This window comes from Anopheles ziemanni, chromosome 2 (assembly GCF_943734765.1).
Source record: "Anopheles ziemanni chromosome 2, idAnoZiCoDA_A2_x.2, whole genome shotgun sequence".
Classification (NCBI taxonomy): domain Eukaryota; kingdom Metazoa; phylum Arthropoda; class Insecta; order Diptera; family Culicidae; genus Anopheles; species Anopheles ziemanni.
In genome coordinates this window covers 33,896,107-33,914,434 of record NC_080705.1, presented here as the reverse complement: position 1 = coordinate 33,914,434, position 18,328 = coordinate 33,896,107, and the positions used below count along the sequence as shown (strand labels likewise).

At 44.1% G+C, this 18,328-nt stretch overlaps 2 protein-coding genes across 3 annotated transcripts; both read left to right on the top strand.

Annotated features, from left to right (window-relative positions):
* The first annotated feature begins 8,112 nt into the window (after window positions 1-8,112).
* On the top strand, window positions 8,113-8,400 carry LOC131281597 (uncharacterized). The gene has a single exon (XM_058310940.1). It carries the CDS (start codon window positions 8,113-8,115, stop codon window positions 8,398-8,400), a length of 288 nt encoding a protein of 95 aa, XP_058166923.1.
* A 3,180-nt stretch (window positions 8,401-11,580) lies between these two features.
* Window positions 11,581-16,137, top strand: LOC131281158 (spermatogenesis-associated protein 20). 2 transcript variants are annotated; one of them, XM_058310428.1, is made up of 5 exons: window positions 11,581-11,670; window positions 11,727-12,062; window positions 12,223-13,833; window positions 13,916-14,124; window positions 14,732-16,137. In XM_058310428.1, exons 2-5 carry the CDS (start codon window positions 11,827-11,829, stop codon window positions 15,208-15,210), a joined length of 2,535 nt encoding a protein of 844 aa, XP_058166411.1. In that variant the 5' UTR covers window positions 11,581-11,670; window positions 11,727-11,826; the 3' UTR covers window positions 15,211-16,137. The 2 variants fall into 2 exon arrangements, with proteins under 2 accessions (XP_058166411.1, XP_058166404.1); XM_058310421.1 differs by having other exon boundaries at window positions 11,625-12,062.
* The last annotated feature ends 2,191 nt before the right edge of the window (window positions 16,138-18,328 follow it).

Below are 18,328 nucleotides of genomic sequence, written 5' to 3'. Positions count from 1 at the left end.
CGCGCCTCTCACCATATTTTCTCAACTATCAACAAAGATGTCTTGAATTGGGAAACAACGAGGGGATTTGCGTTAACACACCCACGCACAGACGAACATGTTCCAACTGGGAGGATGATGAAAGCGAATTTCGTAGCATTAAGAGTAATGAAACATAGAGAGGAAAAAAAAACATTAGCAGTCATATCCTTATTTATGGTGACCGAAAGCACGGACATAAAAACGAATCTTGTTATCTCTGTACACTGTGTGAGCCGTCGCACAATATTTAGCTAATGCGGTCCATGCTTACGGGGGAATTAAAACCACCTTACTAACCGAGTCCCCTGCGCGGGGGACAGAAGTTGCAGGGGGCCTGAAGCATTTTTTTCTATTCATAGAAGCATGTTTCACTAGTTTTTCAGTATAACCGTAACATATTATTGATAAATACAAGTATAATTATCATTAGAAGCTCAGCTAGTGTCTGGGAAGCAGGTGAATGAATGGAACTACATGCAGTAAATAAGCCTAAGAGCATAGTTTAGATGGAATAACTTAGTTAGCGAAATTAATACTATTCAAACTTGTAAAAAGTGACTACGAAACATACGGAATGGAATAAATATTTCTACGAAGATACAACAGCTACAACAGTAAAACATTAATTGACGGCTATTAACATTTATTTGATCCGAAATGCCCTTTCTTCGCTAGTGCTAGAAGGCATTAACGCCCTTCGGTTGCGACTGCTTCGATGGTTTCGAAAAACGGCTTTTTAAATGATAAATATTTCAGAAGCCAGAAACAGGCAATCGGCTTGAAATATACTGGTGTATCAACTGTTGCATACATTCAGGGGCATTCAAAAGGTTCGTCGCTTTTGCTCAAGTCTTTCGTTTTCGAATGTTTTCGGAGAGTTCCGCAATTTGTCTCTGATGTTATGAAGTGTAGCTATTCTCATATTATAAATTTAAGAAAAGATTAATATAGTAGAAACATTTTCGAAGTAAAGATAGTTCGTCCAACTGATAAAGGATCATCACTGTAATACATTAATGCCGGTGTATTCAGTTGCCATACATATTGTCAAATGAATCTTTACACCCCCGAACCCTCCATGTTCGGAACAACATAAATCGATCGATATCGACTGCACGATGGCGTTTGTAAATGCGTTCGAAGACAAGCATTCGGACCGGCGTCAAGCAGACAAGGATGGCTGGAAGCGTTTAAGTCGAACAAAAGGGAAAAAAACAACAAACACACAAACATTATCCCTCTTCCTAGGCGGAAAACGTGACTTCCACACCGCCCCCTGCTTCGGCCGGTGTGGGTCACTCCCGTGGGCGCGTGTCAGCCAATGCTATGCCTCGCGGTCCCTCAATGTGTCTCGTGGGGGGGAAAACGAGAGTGAAAGTTTACAGTTTATCACTTTTCGATTCGTGATCGACGTACGGGATCACACCGGGGGACATCCGTTGGGACCCAGCCAGCCGGCCGGGTGCTTGTCTGCGTTAGTGTGTTTGTATGTATGTGGGATCATGTTTTTGTTGGAGCATTCATATCGACAGTAAAATCGTTCCGCAGCACGCGTCATATTCGCGCGTACGCCTCGTTGACGTTTCCCTTCGCAAATCGCGATGGTTTGCTCATTTGCTCGTCCTCCCTCCAGACGATAAGCAAATCGTTATTATGTTTTGCTTTCTTTTGACGACCTCTCGCTCCATGCTTCCACCCAGTCGGACTCGTCCGCTCGCGGAACTCTTGTCTACATGTCCGGTATTTACGTTCGATTTGCATCTACCCGAAACGACTTGTGTGCAGTACTGTAGACACCTAAGCAAACACTGGACCTACGATTTTCGATTGTGATTGCGTATTATTTTAAGTGCTCATTTTTATACAATCGCAACCTGCCTTATGCAATAGATGAAATCAAATTTCCACCCACCCCACGGATTCGATAGGCATTCGTTTTCAACTAATCAACCGAAAGTGGATAAACTTTTGGTCCGTTCGTCTGCCTTTGAAGGTCACCTACTCCGATAAGGAGTTTTGCACGGCTGCAACCGTCATCTGATGTCATTTGCAACAAACTGGATTGAAGAGGATACCATAAAATTAAGGATTCTACTTTTGTAGCTTTCGATTTCAGCAAGCATCGTGTCGCTTTTATTCACCCAAGTTCGTCACTTGCTAATCGACAGCGTGCAGTTCCGAGCCAAACCTACACGCTCATCGCATCGAGGAAAAAAAATCAAATAAAATCCGATGCATCTATCTTGAGCATCACCGCGAATTTATTCTTTCCTGGTCACACTCAGTCTCCCACTCTAAAACACTCTACCGGTTTAAGCATATTCAACGTTCGGTTTCCATCGACCGCGAAGGCTTGGTGCCGTCGGGTGATAAAGTTTGTCACCGTCGCTCTTTAGTCTGGCCGCAGGTTTTGTTTTTTTTTTTTTCGTTTTCGTGCATCGAAATTCTTCCAACCAGCCCAGGAAAACCAGTTTTAGAAGATGAGAAAAATCGTAAAACCGCACGGCGCACGGTTCCAAAATTAAACAAATCTTGCCAGTTGATGTGATCGTCGATCGTAAAGTGTTCTTATCGAAAGCCAAGGAGCAAGGCAGCATTTCCCAATGCAACATAGGACGCTGGCAGAAAGTATGAATATCTGTAAATTGATGACCTTTTTTATATTGAATCAGTTTTTTTTTTAATGTTATTTAGTTTCAATTGATTAAAAAATTTTGATAAGAAAACAAAATGAGAAAGAAAGAGAGAAAAGAAAAGAAGAATATTACAAAAATATTCAAACGAATGATTAAAGAAAAATAACTGTTGCTGCAATAAGAATTATATTTTTAACTACCGAATCATCATCAACCAGGAAGTGATTATAACGTCTGTGGCGATAATGGAAATAGTAAAGCTTATTACACGCCAGGAAGTTGGTTTGTTTCGCCCGAAAAGAATATTATTGCTGAAAAAATAAGATATTTTCAAAGCTATCATGAATTGGTTTACCACCTGACGTGCAGATCTCTTTAATATCAAAGGCTAGCATAGCATTGAGACCATTGATCCCAGAGCAGTACCCTTTCAAGGCGGACAAGTGAGGCTTCTGCGCGAAGGTGTTCCTCATAGAATCTTCGGCATCCCGTCCTTCTGTACAGGTTCTAAGAATAATATTTACCAAAAAGTCCACCAAATCCGCACACGGTGATCAAAATCAAACAAAAACAAGTTCTTCTGGCTAAGAATCGTAAAAAAATAACCCCACCATATTTCTTCATCCTCCTGCCTCGACGATCGTGTTTTGGACGATAAGCAAAACACTCGAAAATGGAATGTTAAAAAAACAACACAAAGTAGAGTCCTGCAAAAAAATAAAACAACAAAAGTTTAGCATCGTCGCTAAATTCGATTTTCTCTAAAAACTTCGGAACGCGAGGAAGTGGAAGGAAGGGTGACCCGTGAAAGGCCGCTGCCGGTGGAACATAAAAATCAGCTCACAGCCCTTCCTCCTCCTGCTCCGGGATCGCGACCATACGGTAGGCTACATTTTAACCTTGCTTTTCTTATCTTTCAATTTCTCTCACATTTAAAGATGCAAATTATCTAGCTCCGTCCCGTACCGGCCAATCCGGCTCCAGGGTCGCTTCTTTGGTTTTCTCTTCGCGCTGGCGATGCGCTGGAATGAGCAAGCTGAATCGAATTTTTCTTTATTTATTTTGTTTTACATTTTTTTTCTGAATCCACATCTCCTAATTTGCTTTTTTAAAACTCACCGGCACACATACACGGACAGGTGTCCGTATGGGCGGTAGGAAGCTGGCAGATCACCAATATCGTCCATATCAACTTCCCCAGGCCAAATTTAGGGTGGAGATGTGTACAGCGAGTTTGGATGGCTTTTTTGCCTCCGCAGCATCCTGACGTGATATCTTCCGATGAAAACCAAGACACGCACACCGTACGCCATAAGAATTACGTCTGGGAGGGGAGAGATTCATATAAAGACAGCTAGCGGCCAGTCGTTGTTCTATCGTTTCGGATTACTGCAGTGGAAAAGGTAAGTTGTGCACCGTCCGCGATCGCTGAAGCTCGTCATTACGAGGGCCAAGTGGAATAAATGGATCTAACAAGGCTCCAATGGTTGAAGTTGGCTTGAGTCGGATGTCAAGTTGGAGTACGGTTAAAATAGGAGAACTCCACCTAACTCTGCCTGTTTGCTTAATTTTCCATAATTTCTCTCTCTCCCTCCAACGTCCAGTATCCCAAAGACGATGAAAGTAGTGCTCTGCCTGTTTGCCCTGCTGGCCGTGGCGTTGGCCAGGCCACAAAACGAAGGCTACCAGTTCTGGCCGGAAACGCTCGCGCGTGCCCAGCAGCTGCAGTTCGTCCTGCCGGAAGAGAAATTGCTCGACTTCCAGGTTGCCCCGCTGGTGAACCAGCGTGAGAACGTGCCGTTCAACGTGCCTGTTCAGGTGAACCAGATCGTTGTGCCCCTGGACGAACCTGCAGTCTACCAGCCTCTGCAGCGCAACGTCGACGAACTGCTCACCCGCTACTAAGCGCAAACCAACCGACCACTCGCAAAACGCCCTGGATCCTCCCTGGTCTGGAGAGAGAAAAGGAAGCAAAACGCAACCGGATCGACATATGATCGCAGATGGCTCGAACTTTGGAACAAGGAACAGGCTGGCTACGATCGGATACGACAGACAAACGCCCAGCAGCCGGATCGTCTCGCGGTGTGACGGCGCTGGGCTAGGCAAGCGCCCAATGGACACCGAGCTGGATGTTTCTACCACACGACACAAAACAAAACCAATTTTACTATCATAAGCACCCTACTCTTATGGATACAAAGTTGATTTCTTCGAATGTACAAAGCGACGAAACTGAGGGCTACGAACCGAGGAGACCAATGGTGTCGGCAGGGAGTGTCGCACACCAATCACGACAACCACGAGAAGGCAGCCCATGGCTGGGGAGGGGGAAAGAATCTCTCCCCCAGTAGCACCTCACCGTACCACCTATGGAGGCGCCGGTTACCATCACCACCTCAACATGGCCTGCCGTCGGATGAGCTTGTTGTTTGATCACTGGAAAGACTTGTGCAATTTTTACAAACTTAGTAAATCCTAAATGGAAAATAAATTTATTTTAGTGTAAACTTAAACACCTCCATTGCTTTGTTTATTATTTATTCACATAGCCTAAGTATGTTAGAGTACGATTTGTTCGCTTAAATTCATTTCATGATACCAAAACAGTCTTATTAAAGCTGAACCAGTTCCGGGTCTTCGCATGTATAATGTATAAATTTAACATCATTAATATCACCATCACCACCATCGTTATCACCATCATCATCATTATGGTTATTTCCATCATCACTATTATTAGACATATTTTCTGAAAAACTTTGTTTCCTTTTTGCTAGAAGAACTATTATTTAGAAACATCCTTACGAACGAATTAATTTAAGTTTTCTGCTCAACAAACATGTATAATGCTTAACTCTGGATTGATAAGAACTAGAAGCAAGTTATATTGGATTTGTATTGGCTACCAATAGCGCATTTATGTTTAACGATATTTTAACTTTCTATTTCTTTTGCTTTGCTCACAGAGTGGTATTCTATGGATCATTTCAAAGTGTCGATGTTAAAATATCCTACGCTGTCATCACCCGGTCATGAACATATACAACCTTAAATCTCAACCTTATCTTAAATGTTTTTTTTTTTTTAATATTGATGCATATTCTTGTAGCATCTAAATATAAAAACTACAAATCCAATGCTATTATATAGTATAACGGTTGCCTTGTTCGAGTTTTCACATTTGTTTCCGTTTGTTAAATTTTTATGGTAAACTAAAGGATGCAAAATATTTAGTACAATGGTTGTACTAAATTTTTCAAATTTTTATCATACCGACTGTATTCAGCAAATGTTATTTAAAACCGTTTGCTGAAACGGATATATTCAGCATGTAAAACAATAATTTAAATAACCACTTCTTGACTAATGTTAACAGCTTATTCCAATGTAACTGACTAATAACAAAATAAGAAACAATTGTTGATGACAACATGAATCATTAATGAAATAATCTTCCTAAATTCTTTCCTTATTGACGTATAACATAGTAGACCGTTTATTATTAACTTGGCGTGAATGGAAAATTAATGAACCGATTTGCTAAGCCACAATTGCTATCCGTTGTAAAATTTGATAACAATCAATCATCTATGATAGTCAATCATTTGGCAACAAGGTCCGTTAGTACCCGTGAAGATGTTTCAATAAACGACAAAAACCTGTTTTATGTCAATTCTTACTTCGATTCTCGAATGAAGGAAGCTGAACCTCCAGTTTTTACATTATTTTTTAAATTTTGTCGACAACTAAATAAAAAAGACAGGATAATGATTTTAAACAGAAAAGTTTTATCATTTAACGTATGGTTTCACTTTCGACTCGAGCTTCTGTAAGCACCAGCTTCAACATGTTCACCGGTACCAGAAATCTTAAGCTGTGACAGCATTTGAGCTTCTTGGTTCACCGGCTCATCAATTTTCTGGTTCCACCACTGGGGAGGATTTCATAAAGTACTTCAACTCCTTCTCACGTTCGTTCGTTCCTAGCCGAACCTGTGGTGACGACGAACGATCGTAATCATTAGCATCCCAAACCGGAGACGGCTGAGAAGAAAATCTGTCGATGGGGAGGGAAGAGTGATAGAGGGTGGGGGAGGCCTCAACAGGGTTGATTCCACGAAAAACCACGATCGTAAAAAAGTAAGTGTTGTGTTGTGTGAAAAATAGAGATGAAACAGAGGCGTAGAGCGAGAGTGCGATAGAAACCGAACTCCCAAGACTCCATGGGAGTTACATGGGATTGGATGATGCGAGGCCCTGTGCGCCCCCGGTGCGAGTGGAGGGGCGCACCGTTCGGGCATATAAAACCAACGGCATCGGTGGCGCCAACACTTTACACCGTCACCCTGTGAACCGTGTGCGTCGACAGACTCGCCGATCGTCGTCTCCCAGGCTTTCCCACATTCGAAGCAAAAAGGTAGGTGGTCGTAGAATTGCGACAGAATTCGTCGATTTCCCGGTTGGTGGCAAATAAAAGTGAATTTAACCAAACAGAAAAAATAGTTGCAGGCAGTTTACGGTAGTGTAGTGTGCAATCGTGAACCAGGGAACACAAGCATTTGATTAATGAACAATCAGCTTATCCTCTACGTATGGATTATGCGCAGAAGCTTTTAAAAAAATGGTTAACGAATTGCAATACGTAATACCCGTTCGTCCTGCGCACGTGCAGCAAACCACCCAGCGACGCCATGTCGAACGGCTGGGAGTCGCGATTGGCGCGCACGTAATCGCGTAACGCTTTCCACCGGCGGAACGGTGCAATTATCGAGAATGGTGCTCGAAATCGAAAGCGATCGCGGTGGGAAAGGGATTCGAGCACGTGAAGAAAGCCCGGATGGAGGCCATCGAAAGTGAAAACTGTTGAACGTGCCCGCGCCGAAACCTGCCGCGTTGAAGGGGAAGGAGGCGCAGGAGGAGGAGGAGGAGCGACTTCTGCTGCAGGGTCATCCAGTGGAGGTTCCGTCCCATCGTCGCTTTAATGTGATCAAAGGAAAGGAAAAGGTCTCACTGGGCGATCGGCCGAACAGTGGATCGTGTCGTTCATTAAGGCACCAGTTTTTGTTTTTTTCGGTTTAATTTTTTTTTTAAATCCACCCGGCAAGAGAAGGTGAAACGGTGGTCGAGCTCGATTACGAAACTTGCCTCCCAACGGCGTCCGTTCGGTTCGAAGACACCACCGTCTGCTCCGGGGGCAACTTCGGCGATCTGCGGCCGGTTTCATCGACTCAACTGATCTGTTGTCTTTTGGTCGACAGGTCCCCTCTTCTGTGGCCGTACGACATTCGCTCGCGTGCAAGTGGGTCACTTTTTTGGGAGTGTTCGGGTAGGATTATGCGGGCAAACGAAACTACCAGAAGAGCATCCGCCACCGGGGAGCCTGATTTGTCTGGACAGTCGACTTAATTTGGCATCGATTTATCTTCTCCTTTCGTCACCATAACAGCATCACCATGAAGGTTGCCATCTGCCTCTGCGCTCTCGTCGCCCTGGCCCTGGCCGCACCGCAGCAGCGTGATGGAGGAGCGCTCACCGACGAGGCGATCCGACAGGCCCAAACCCAGCAGCTGATCCCACAGGACGCCCAGATTCAGGGAGTCCAGCAGGGTATCCAGGTGGCCGCACTCGAGTCGATCCCCGGAGCCCAGCGTGTCGACCTGTTCCAGCTGCTCGGCGACCAGGTTCCGCGTGAGGTCATCTCGAACCTGCAGTCGCAGGTGGACCAGGTTGGCCAGAACTAAGCCTAGCAGTCACCGACGATCGAGTCCTTTGTCCGTGTCCATGAGATTGGATGTTCGGACTTCCATTCTTCGGGGCCTTATTCCCTCTAATGTGGCCAGTTTCCTACTTCAACCTTCTCATCTCTATCTCCTGCACCTCCTCCCTATCACCTACTATTTGAGCAGCTATAGTTCTATCGCCAGTTCAGTAGCTCGTTCGATCACCCGATCCTTCGTCAACCAACATCCCGATGAGCCGAAGACATCATGCGGGAAGGAAAGGAGATACATCGAACAGCAACGGGCGGAGGGGCAAATAACAAAAATCTTCGAATCTTCGAAACGTTCTCGGCTTCCTGCCACCCCAACGGATGGGCCGAGACGCTGGCTATTCTTCCACGAAGGTGCCAACGAAATTGTCTACGTCTAAGAAATTAATCTTTTCGTACGTTTGTGCTACGGAAAGTCGTGTGCGTGTTTTTTTAATTATATGCTACAAATGTTGATGTTTTACACTTAGTAAGAAAAACGAAACGAAAGACCAACGAGAGAATGATAGCAAAAAGCAACAGAGAGCTATACTGAGATGAAACAATAATAACAACACCGTTCAAACAAAATCAAAGCTGCGGGTTTTCATTCCTTTTATATTTACCACCGGATGACGAAAGCAGGCATCACAAGCTGCGTTGGGGCTGTTGGCTAATTGATGGCATATTTACACAGCTACTGATGTTATTTGAGGGAGCAAACATTTTCCGTCGCTTGGGCACACAAGAAAGATTTTCAAAAATTTCAAACCTTGAGCATGGCCACCGGTTGGATGCTGCTCCGGCCACTTCGGTGAACTTGACCAAGTAAAAGGAGCCGCTGTACAATATCCTGCTGTGAATGTCTTTTGTACCCCATGGTTCAGCTCAATCATAAAGGCCAAGTGCATACAATATGCTTTTTCCCCAAGTTCGAGTGCGTGGTAGTCGCCTCGGATATTATGAGTTTATTTTTTATGCTTTTTACAGTGCAGTTTAAACTTCGAAGTGATGATGACACATTAAAACGGACGAACGTGCTGGATGTCAGCCTACAGCCAGTTCACCCATCATTGGGCCATCATTCACTGTCAACGCGAGGTGTTCCTTCGGTCGTTCGGTCTGCAGCGAGTCATTCATCTCCAGCTTTAAAACTTCCTCGGCAGCCCGCGGTGTGGTTTTGTCGCCAACCGTCGCTATCGTAGGGTCACTCCATGGTGGTTTTACGATACTAATTTTCTCCTTTTGCTAACTAACCACCAAAAGGGTCCATAAATCTAGTTGCCCTTTGGTGAAACTGTGCATGTCTTCAGGCCTCTTTTTAGAGGCACAGTTTAGAAAACCAACACCTTGGGGTGCGCGCTCCCTTAACCGTCACAATTCATCATTCGCGGAAACCACAAGCAATACCATCCGGTTTTAGAAATACGTTGCTATAAAACATAATGGTTAATGTTCGTTTATCTTTTCTTCTCAAAACCCCTATCTGTTTTAAAACTAGCACTGATGAAACAAATGTGTAGATGTAGTGCATTTTTGGTCGCCTAATAAACCCTCCTTTGTGTTGGTTGGATCGACACGTTGAAGATCATTTAAATTTGCAAGACTAATTAGCATAGAATAAAGCATCACCTATCGATAAACAGAGAATTGATCTTTTTGTTTCGTTTCCTCCATTTTGGTTGCACCAAGGTGTTTTGCAAAAGTGTGCAAATGAGCTACAGATACATATACTTATCTTCTAACCGACGATTTATGTTCCAAACGCACTTTCTTCATCGTTCCAAAATCAATGTCAAGCAGCAAAAGTCTTTCATGCGGCTCCTGTCCTTGGTGGGGGTTGAAAAGGTTTGAAAGTCTGGTAGCACCCGTGCAGAATCGTAGAAAAGCTCCACGGTGAGGCTTAAAAAATTACCATAATCTTCACCGGTCAAGTCAAGGGCAGCCCGTGGCTCACTCACGATCACTCACGTTTTGCCCCCCAAACCGCTGGTGGTGTGGTATATGAAATTTAAAAGTGTGATAGGCTTGCCGCCGAAGATCACATTCGTTTCTTTCGGGCACACAAATGAGAAAGGTTATGGCTTTCCCCTTGGCCGTGGCCAAAGACCAAACGGTGCTGCAGGTTCTAACACTGAGCTGGTCTGGGTTTGGGCAATATTTTATGCTAATTAGTTTTTCTATCTCCGAAGACGAGCGAAAACCCACAAACAGGTATGTCTAGAGCATCGCTGGTTGGGGGGCGTTCGTCGTGCGGTGGTTATGGCATAATCTGTATACATTAATTCGGCCCGGTAATTAATGGCATCAGCACGGTAACGGATCCGGTTTGGAACGTTGTGTTTAAATTGTGACTATAGTTCTAGCAGCCCAACCTCATGCCAATATCAAAAGAACTAGTTTTTGTGCGGATCATCTTGGAGATCAAATTTGGCGAATGAATCATCAAGTCTAACCTTGACTGCTGTGAATTTGATTATTATTGATGAGAAAAGCAATCACAATGTTCCAAAAATCAATCTGGTCGATCTTCAATGCAATGTATTGTATGTATCAGAAATAGAGCGAGATTCAAAACGACAATTTATAAACTGCGTGCTTTGCGAGATAGGCTTCAAATAAATCTTATTCCCAAATTGGTGTTAGTTAGATTCCTTGTATGGGGATAAAAGCACGATTGGGATTAAATCAGCACGCAGCCATAATACGTGCAGTCCCAACGGAATTTTTAAAAAATATATGTCAGCCACGCCACCATCAGATCACTTCCTTTCAAGGTACATGATACCTGTCATACAAGTTGACAATTCAAAGTTTGTAAGGAACATGGTGCAAAACGGACCTCGGAAGCATTTATACGCATCAGCTGTAATTTACAGCAATTGTTTAGTAAAAGCATATTTAATTTATCCAAATGGATCTTTTGCACTTTCTTGTGTTTTGTTTATCAATTCCACAATGTCTCTATTTGTTGGAAGCAAAGAATTTGAATTTGTGTTTCATGGTGTGCATTGCCCCTCTTTCCCTGTTTGATTACACAAATCAACTTTCATCTAAGTACGTCCTGCAGTGTTGTGGTGTTTTGGAATGTTCTTCTGTGCCTCCGCGAAGGCAAATTTTGTTTTCATAGTCGTGGTTTCGGTCGATAACATACAAAATTAGGGATAAACAGATTTGTTCGAAAAAAAAACTGAGTGGCGACTCGTTTCACAATTAACGATTGCTAGTTTTTCGCGAGTAGACAGACAAAAATAAAACAACCGTAAGTACTCTGCAGGTGAAAAACAAATCACACATCGAATCAACGCAACTACACAGGGGAAGCAGTGTATCTGCGGAGCTTGCTGTAAGCAATCAACCCACATCCAGGACCAAGTGCGGAACCGGGGCGGGCGCCAGGATCCTATGCTCTCATAGCATGTTGCATAGCGTCGCCAGAATCCCGCTAGCGAACTATCTGCGTTGCTGCACGTCCACGGCCAACCTGCGAAAAGTACCCCCACACCGCAGCGGTGTCGCTAGTCCCCATTCGCTCGTCGAGCACAACTGTTGTCCGTTTTCAACCGGCCATCCGCTGCAGGTGCACCAACTTACGGCGTCCCCCCCGACTTCGCCCCAGCATCACCCGCTGGCGAGTATCAACACGCAAGTACGGTAAGCTGATGAGATATGACTCGACGGTACTAGTTATCGATTTTTCTCTACTAATCTACCCCGTGTCTCCCTCGTGATTGTAACTCGTTTCGTTGCGCAATTGGAAACTATTATCTTGGAACCTGTTTTGGACCGCTTACTCGGTGCATACGTCGAACAGTGCCTGCTCGAACAAGGGAGGAATAACGATGGACGCAAACTCATCGGGAAGCTCGTCCAGCACGGAGAAGGAACCAAAGTTCACCAATCGGTTAAAGCAGGAAAAATCGCCATACCTTCTGCAGCATGCCCACAACCCAGTCGAATGGTACCCTTGGGGCGATGAGGCGATCCAGCGGGCACGGGATGAGAATAAGCTGATTTTCCTCTCCGTTGGCTACAGCACCTGCCACTGGTGCCACGTGATGGAGAAGGAATCGTTCGAGAGCGAGGAGGTGGCCAAAATCATGAACGAACACTTTATCAACATAAAGGTTGATCGTGAGGAGCGCCCGGATATCGACAAGCTTTATATGATGTTCATTCTGCTCATTAACGGGTCCGGAGGGTGGCCGATGTCGGTGTGGCTTACGCCCGACCTTGCGCCCGTCACCGGTGGTACGTACTTTCCACCGAAAGATCGCTGGGGTATGCCCGGCTTTACGACCGTGCTGACGAAGCTGGCGAACAAGTGGTCTACCGATAAGGAGGATCTCACTAGGACCGGGCGATCGGTAATTGAAGCGATCCGCCGAAACGTTGACCAGAAGCGAACGGAAGAAATGGAGGACCCGACCGGTGTGGAGACACTGGAGACAAAGTTTAAGCAGGCGATCAACATCTACCAGCGTAACTACGATCCGGTTTGGGGTGGTTCGATGGATGCACCCAAGTTTCCCGAAGCATCCAAGCTGAACCTCATGTTTCACCTGCACGTGCAGGAACCGAAGCACAAGGTGCTGGGGGTGGTGCTGAACACACTCGATAAGATGGCCGCAGGCGGTATCCACGATCATGTGTTCGGTGGTTTTGCACGCTACTCCGTGGACAAAAAGTGGCACGTGCCACACTTCGAGAAGATGCTGTACGATCAAGGTCAGCTACTTTCACTGTACGCCAACGGGTACCGATTGACAGGGAAACCGCTTTACCTCGCGGTGGGAGACGCGATCTATCGGTACCTGTGCAAAGACCTACGCCATCCGGCGGGCGGTTTCTACAGCGGTGAAGATGCCGACTCGTATCCGACGGCGGATAGCGCGGAAAAGATTGAGGGTGCCTTCTACGCGTGGACGTACGGCGAGGTCAAGGAGATTCTGCAGCGAAATGCGGAAAAATTCGGCGACCTTGGAAAGGTGAACCCGATGGAAGTGTTTGCGGAGCACTACGACATTCAGGAGGCGGGCAATGTTGAACCGAGCAGCGATCCACATGGACACCTGCTCGGTAAGAACATCTTCATCGTGTACGGGTCGGTGCAGGAAACGGCGGACAAGTGTGAAACCACGCCGGAGGTGGTGGAGCGAATTCTTCGCGTTGGCAACGAGCTGCTGCACGAGGTGCGAGATAAGCGACCGAGGCCTCACCTGGACACGAAAATAATTTGCGCATGGAACGGACTCGTCCTGTCTGGACTGTCGCAGATGGCATGCGTTAAGGATGCGCCGGCGAGAAGCGAATATTTGGCCACGGCGAGCGAGCTGGTAAAGTTTATTCGCGCGAATCTGTACGATGTGCAGGCAAGGAAGTTGCTTCGGTCGTGCTATGGAGGCAGCGAAGAAACGCTAGCATCGTAAGTAGACGTTCTTAACACCCGGTTTTGTAGAAGCAATCGTATCTGTGCTAAAGTATCGTTTAAATTCCTTCCCTTGAAGAGAGCATCCCATATATGGATTTATAGACGACTACGCCTTCCTGATCAAAGGACTAATCGACTACTACGTGGCCTCACTGGATGAACACGCATTGCACTGGGCGAAGGAGTTGCAGGACATCCAGGACGAACTGTTTTGGGACCCAAAGCATGGTGCCTATTTCTACTCGGAAGCAAACTCTCCCAATGTGGCTGTGAGACTCAAGGAAGGTAAGGGAACATTCGTTAAATACTTAAGAATCATAAAACCCAAGGTAGAACATTGTTTGAAACAAAAAGGATAGTTGAAGCATTTGAACAAAAATTGTTGCAGGAATTTATGTTGTGCTCGTAAGAAATGTTTTGAATTTTGGTTAATTAAATATGTAGCTTTAAAATTTGTAGGTACCTTTAAACTTGATAGATTGTTCAAGCTCAGTTCAAAATCTTTTTTCAAACAACTTTTTCTTCCTTTAAGATTTGGATAACAGTTGTTGATACCTTCAAGTTTTAGTATTGGACACATAGCGCTTGTTGGTAATCCAAGATGGCTGTACGTAGTGCATTGCACTCATAATTATGATTATGACGTACATTACTTTTCCATCAAAGATCTCTAACATTTGGCCGCAAATTATTGAATGATTTCAAAGATTCGTATCGCCTAAAAAGAACCAATATTTGGTGTCTTCCTTTTTATTAATCAACATGCTTAACTGCGAAGCATACTGCGATTTTTACAATATGTTTTACTAGCCAAGCCTACTGTGTTCCCGACTAAATTTAAAGTTCAAGAGGTAAATTTGTCAAGTTCTATCAATTATTTCATTCACACTAGATCACGACGGTGCGGAACCATGTGGCAACAGTGTGGCCGCCCACAATCTTCTCCTGCTGAGCGATTACTTCGAAGAGGAGCGACTCAAGGAGAAGGCCCGTACACTGTTCGACTACTTCTCGCACACGACCCCCTTCGGTTATGTGCTCCCGTCGATGATGTCGGCCGCCCTCCTGGAGGAGCACGGCAAAAACACCCTCATCGTGGTCGGTCCGGAGAGTGCTGACGCGATCGCACTCGTCGATGCAGTGCGCCAATTCCACATCCCGGGCATGATCATCGTGCAGCTGAAGATCGATCAACCGGCGCACATCGAACGGCGCCGCAAGTCGCTGGACAACTTCAAGATGGTCAAGAACATGCCGACGGCGTACATCTGCCACAACAAGGTGTGCCACCTGCCAGTGACGGAGCCGGAACGGCTTTCGGAAGAGTTCCAACCGCGATACACGTTCGACTATCTCGAGTACGAGAACTGATTCTTCGAGGCCTAAGGTTTTCCAATCGTTCGCGAATAGCGTTAAACCACAACTATTCCTTACCGTACCGAGGATAAGAAAATAAGAGGATAGATGTGACGACTGGACGATGGAAAGCTGGCGGCCGTAAAAGGTGTGAGAAAAAAAAATGGCGACGATGGGATGAAATGATGAATGGCCAATGAAAATGGGACTCGAAACTAGGATAAGCTAATTTGTGATGAACCGAGACGAATATCAAATATCAAAATATGTGTGCATGTTTGTATGGAGAAAATACTCTCTTTTGCATTAAGCGTTGTTTAAAAACAGCACTGTTAGATATTTGCGTTGTTTAAGTGCTTTAGATATGCCCACTTCATCACGTCGATCGCGATCGCGCAATGACAGTTATCTGAAAGATATGAAAACTTTATCGTTTATTGTCCTTTACACTGGTAAGGGACATGTTGTTGCTCAGAGATAGACTTCGATAGTTCAAAACAGTTCGAGTCTGCATTCCCAGCCTTGGGGCAGTGAGAGAGAACCGCCGATCAACGCGTTGTTAATGTAAAATCTCTCCCTTTTTGTTTCGTTGATAATTTATTTAGCCCAGCATCACGTGTAACGTATAAATGCATCCGATAACCAGTCAGCTTGTTTTTGTTTGCTTGAGGCTGTTTTTTTAGGGGAAGAAAAACAAAATTTTAAAAATAAATGTGTTTTTTTTTGTATTTCCTTAGTTGAGAGTTGAACGATATTCAAATGCACACGAAATATATTCTATAATAAATACACAACCGTCAAGGAATACACCGGACATAATCCTTTTTGTAGAAACGCGCGTGCCAAGTAGAATGAACCGAATTTTCTTTCAATGTGATGCCATGTTTTCAAGCGAAAACCGTAGATCAACTACCGTAAAGTACTAGAACCGATGATTATCGATAAAGGGCGAAGGTGTAACCTCCGTTTGGAAGGTATCATTTTTAATATGCAATTTTTCATAGACCGTAACGCCCACGTTTTAATGTAGCGATTTAATGTTCCGGATTTTTAAATTTATTCTTAGCACAAAGAACCAATAGACAGGCAGCAGACAGGTGTCCAGACGGACGGCACAATTGTTCCCTATTGTCGTTTTGCAATTGTTATATTTCGTAGTGGAACCGAGCACTCGTATCGTACACACTCCACCGGATAAAGTAATATTTACTTGGACGGAACGAAAAAAAGCGAAGCGGGTGATTCCTATACTAGGAAAGCAAAGCAACGTGTGTGGCAACAATTTTAGAAAGTGATTAAAATTTACGAACCATCATATTTCGATCTTTTTTATATGAATGCTTCAATGCCACATAGGGTAGGATTTGAATAAAATGTTACCATTTGCTAGAGTAATTGCACAATGCAACAGGAAGGTAAAGAACTTGTGAACTCTTTTGGCCGGCGCAACATGGGTGCGGGATATATTCCGCGTAAGGAACTACCAAGTTGTGGGGCAATAGAAGGCAATTATTGTCCGATTTTATCTCATTTTATTCTCTCTCAATTTGAATCGTTCTAGAATACACCGATAAACTCTCGAAATAAAGATTTGACTCAACTGGATTAAAAACAAAAACCCCACCAGCATCTACTTTCCCATTTTCTTTCTCATTACCCTGGTCATAATATTCATTGATACCGTGATAGGTACAATAGTGTATAATACATTTATTTATAGTCTCTTCTTTCACTTTCAGCTAGGGTTTCACATCGCTCGAATATCGGTGTTTGTTGCATTGTTGCACATATGAATATAGTAATTCGTCTTTTTCCGTTTCTCAACCACCAATTTCAACAATACGCCGAACGAGCCACCCTCGGTACAAGCAGTGGGGTGTGGTGTCGGAAAACACCAGTTTCCCACATCAAATGTCGCCCGTTTTGTTCGCCACTGTTAACAAATGTCTTTCTCCTATCGCAACCGACTATCCCACGATTCATCTTTTTTTTTTTACGAATTATCCTTTTTAAGAATATAGCTACAATATGTTCATGCAGGTTTTACGATCACCATACTTTTGGGGTAGTTTTTATATTTTATTTTTTCCGCACACTTTATGGAATATTTTGCTTTCGTGCCAAAATGTTTGCTAAGGATGGTTGACTGCATTCGAGGATCAACGAGGAGGTATGTAAATGCGGACTTACGGCAGAGAAGGTTAAACGTTGTGTTACGAGCGCCTCCAAGCTCCTATATATCCGATCAAGCGTTTATCGAACTGTTGCTTGGACATTGTTTTTCCGACATTCCATGCTTAACGTATATCTGTTGTTATTGCTCTTCTTTTTTCTCACATCTTTTTTTTTTATAGGAGCCATTCTTTTGAACCATTAAAGCCTGCTTTCTTTGCCAATCACCTTTATATGGTCACTAGTAAAAAGCGTAACGCGATAACGCTTACGATTCGATATTGGAAATCAAACCAAGCACATAGCACACCCAAACAGGCGGAACTGAATATGAAAGAAAGAGAAAAGTAAAGCCGGGGGCATCAGAACATCAGCAAAAGTATCCACTAAGCATCAACACATAAAATAAAGAAAAGAAACTTGCAAATGAAACAGATAAAAGCAGAAAAAACATACACTAGCACTTACTATTATATTTTTCAAATGTTCTTACAAGAGTAGTAAAGAGGGATGGAGTTAACATATCAATATCTTGCGTTATCATGCGATTCTCTCTATAGTGTTTATCGTGTGTATCTCTTTTAAAACAAGCTGTTTTGTTTAAATCTCATTTCTTTCCCTTTTACTTTTTTACTTTTTTTCATCTTCTTTCGTTTGGACGGAAAACACCGAATCCACCGGTGTACCAGGGAGGGAGAGAGAGAGAGAGTTTAAACGAGAGAGAAACACAAAGTGGAAAAGATAGGGAAAACTGGGGAGGAATCATACCTACCGTTTTCCATTTCTAGACCACTGGTTTGTCGCTTGTCGATTTACGTTTCTCTCGCCTTTTTTCTGGATCTAATCGCTTCCTAAGCTTAAGGTGGTACCTCGTTCTATTCTTTTTCCTAACAGCACGTGCAGTTTTATGTTTCCTTGCTTCCGAGCATGGAATGATCCCTCCGGAAGGAAACTTTTTCTT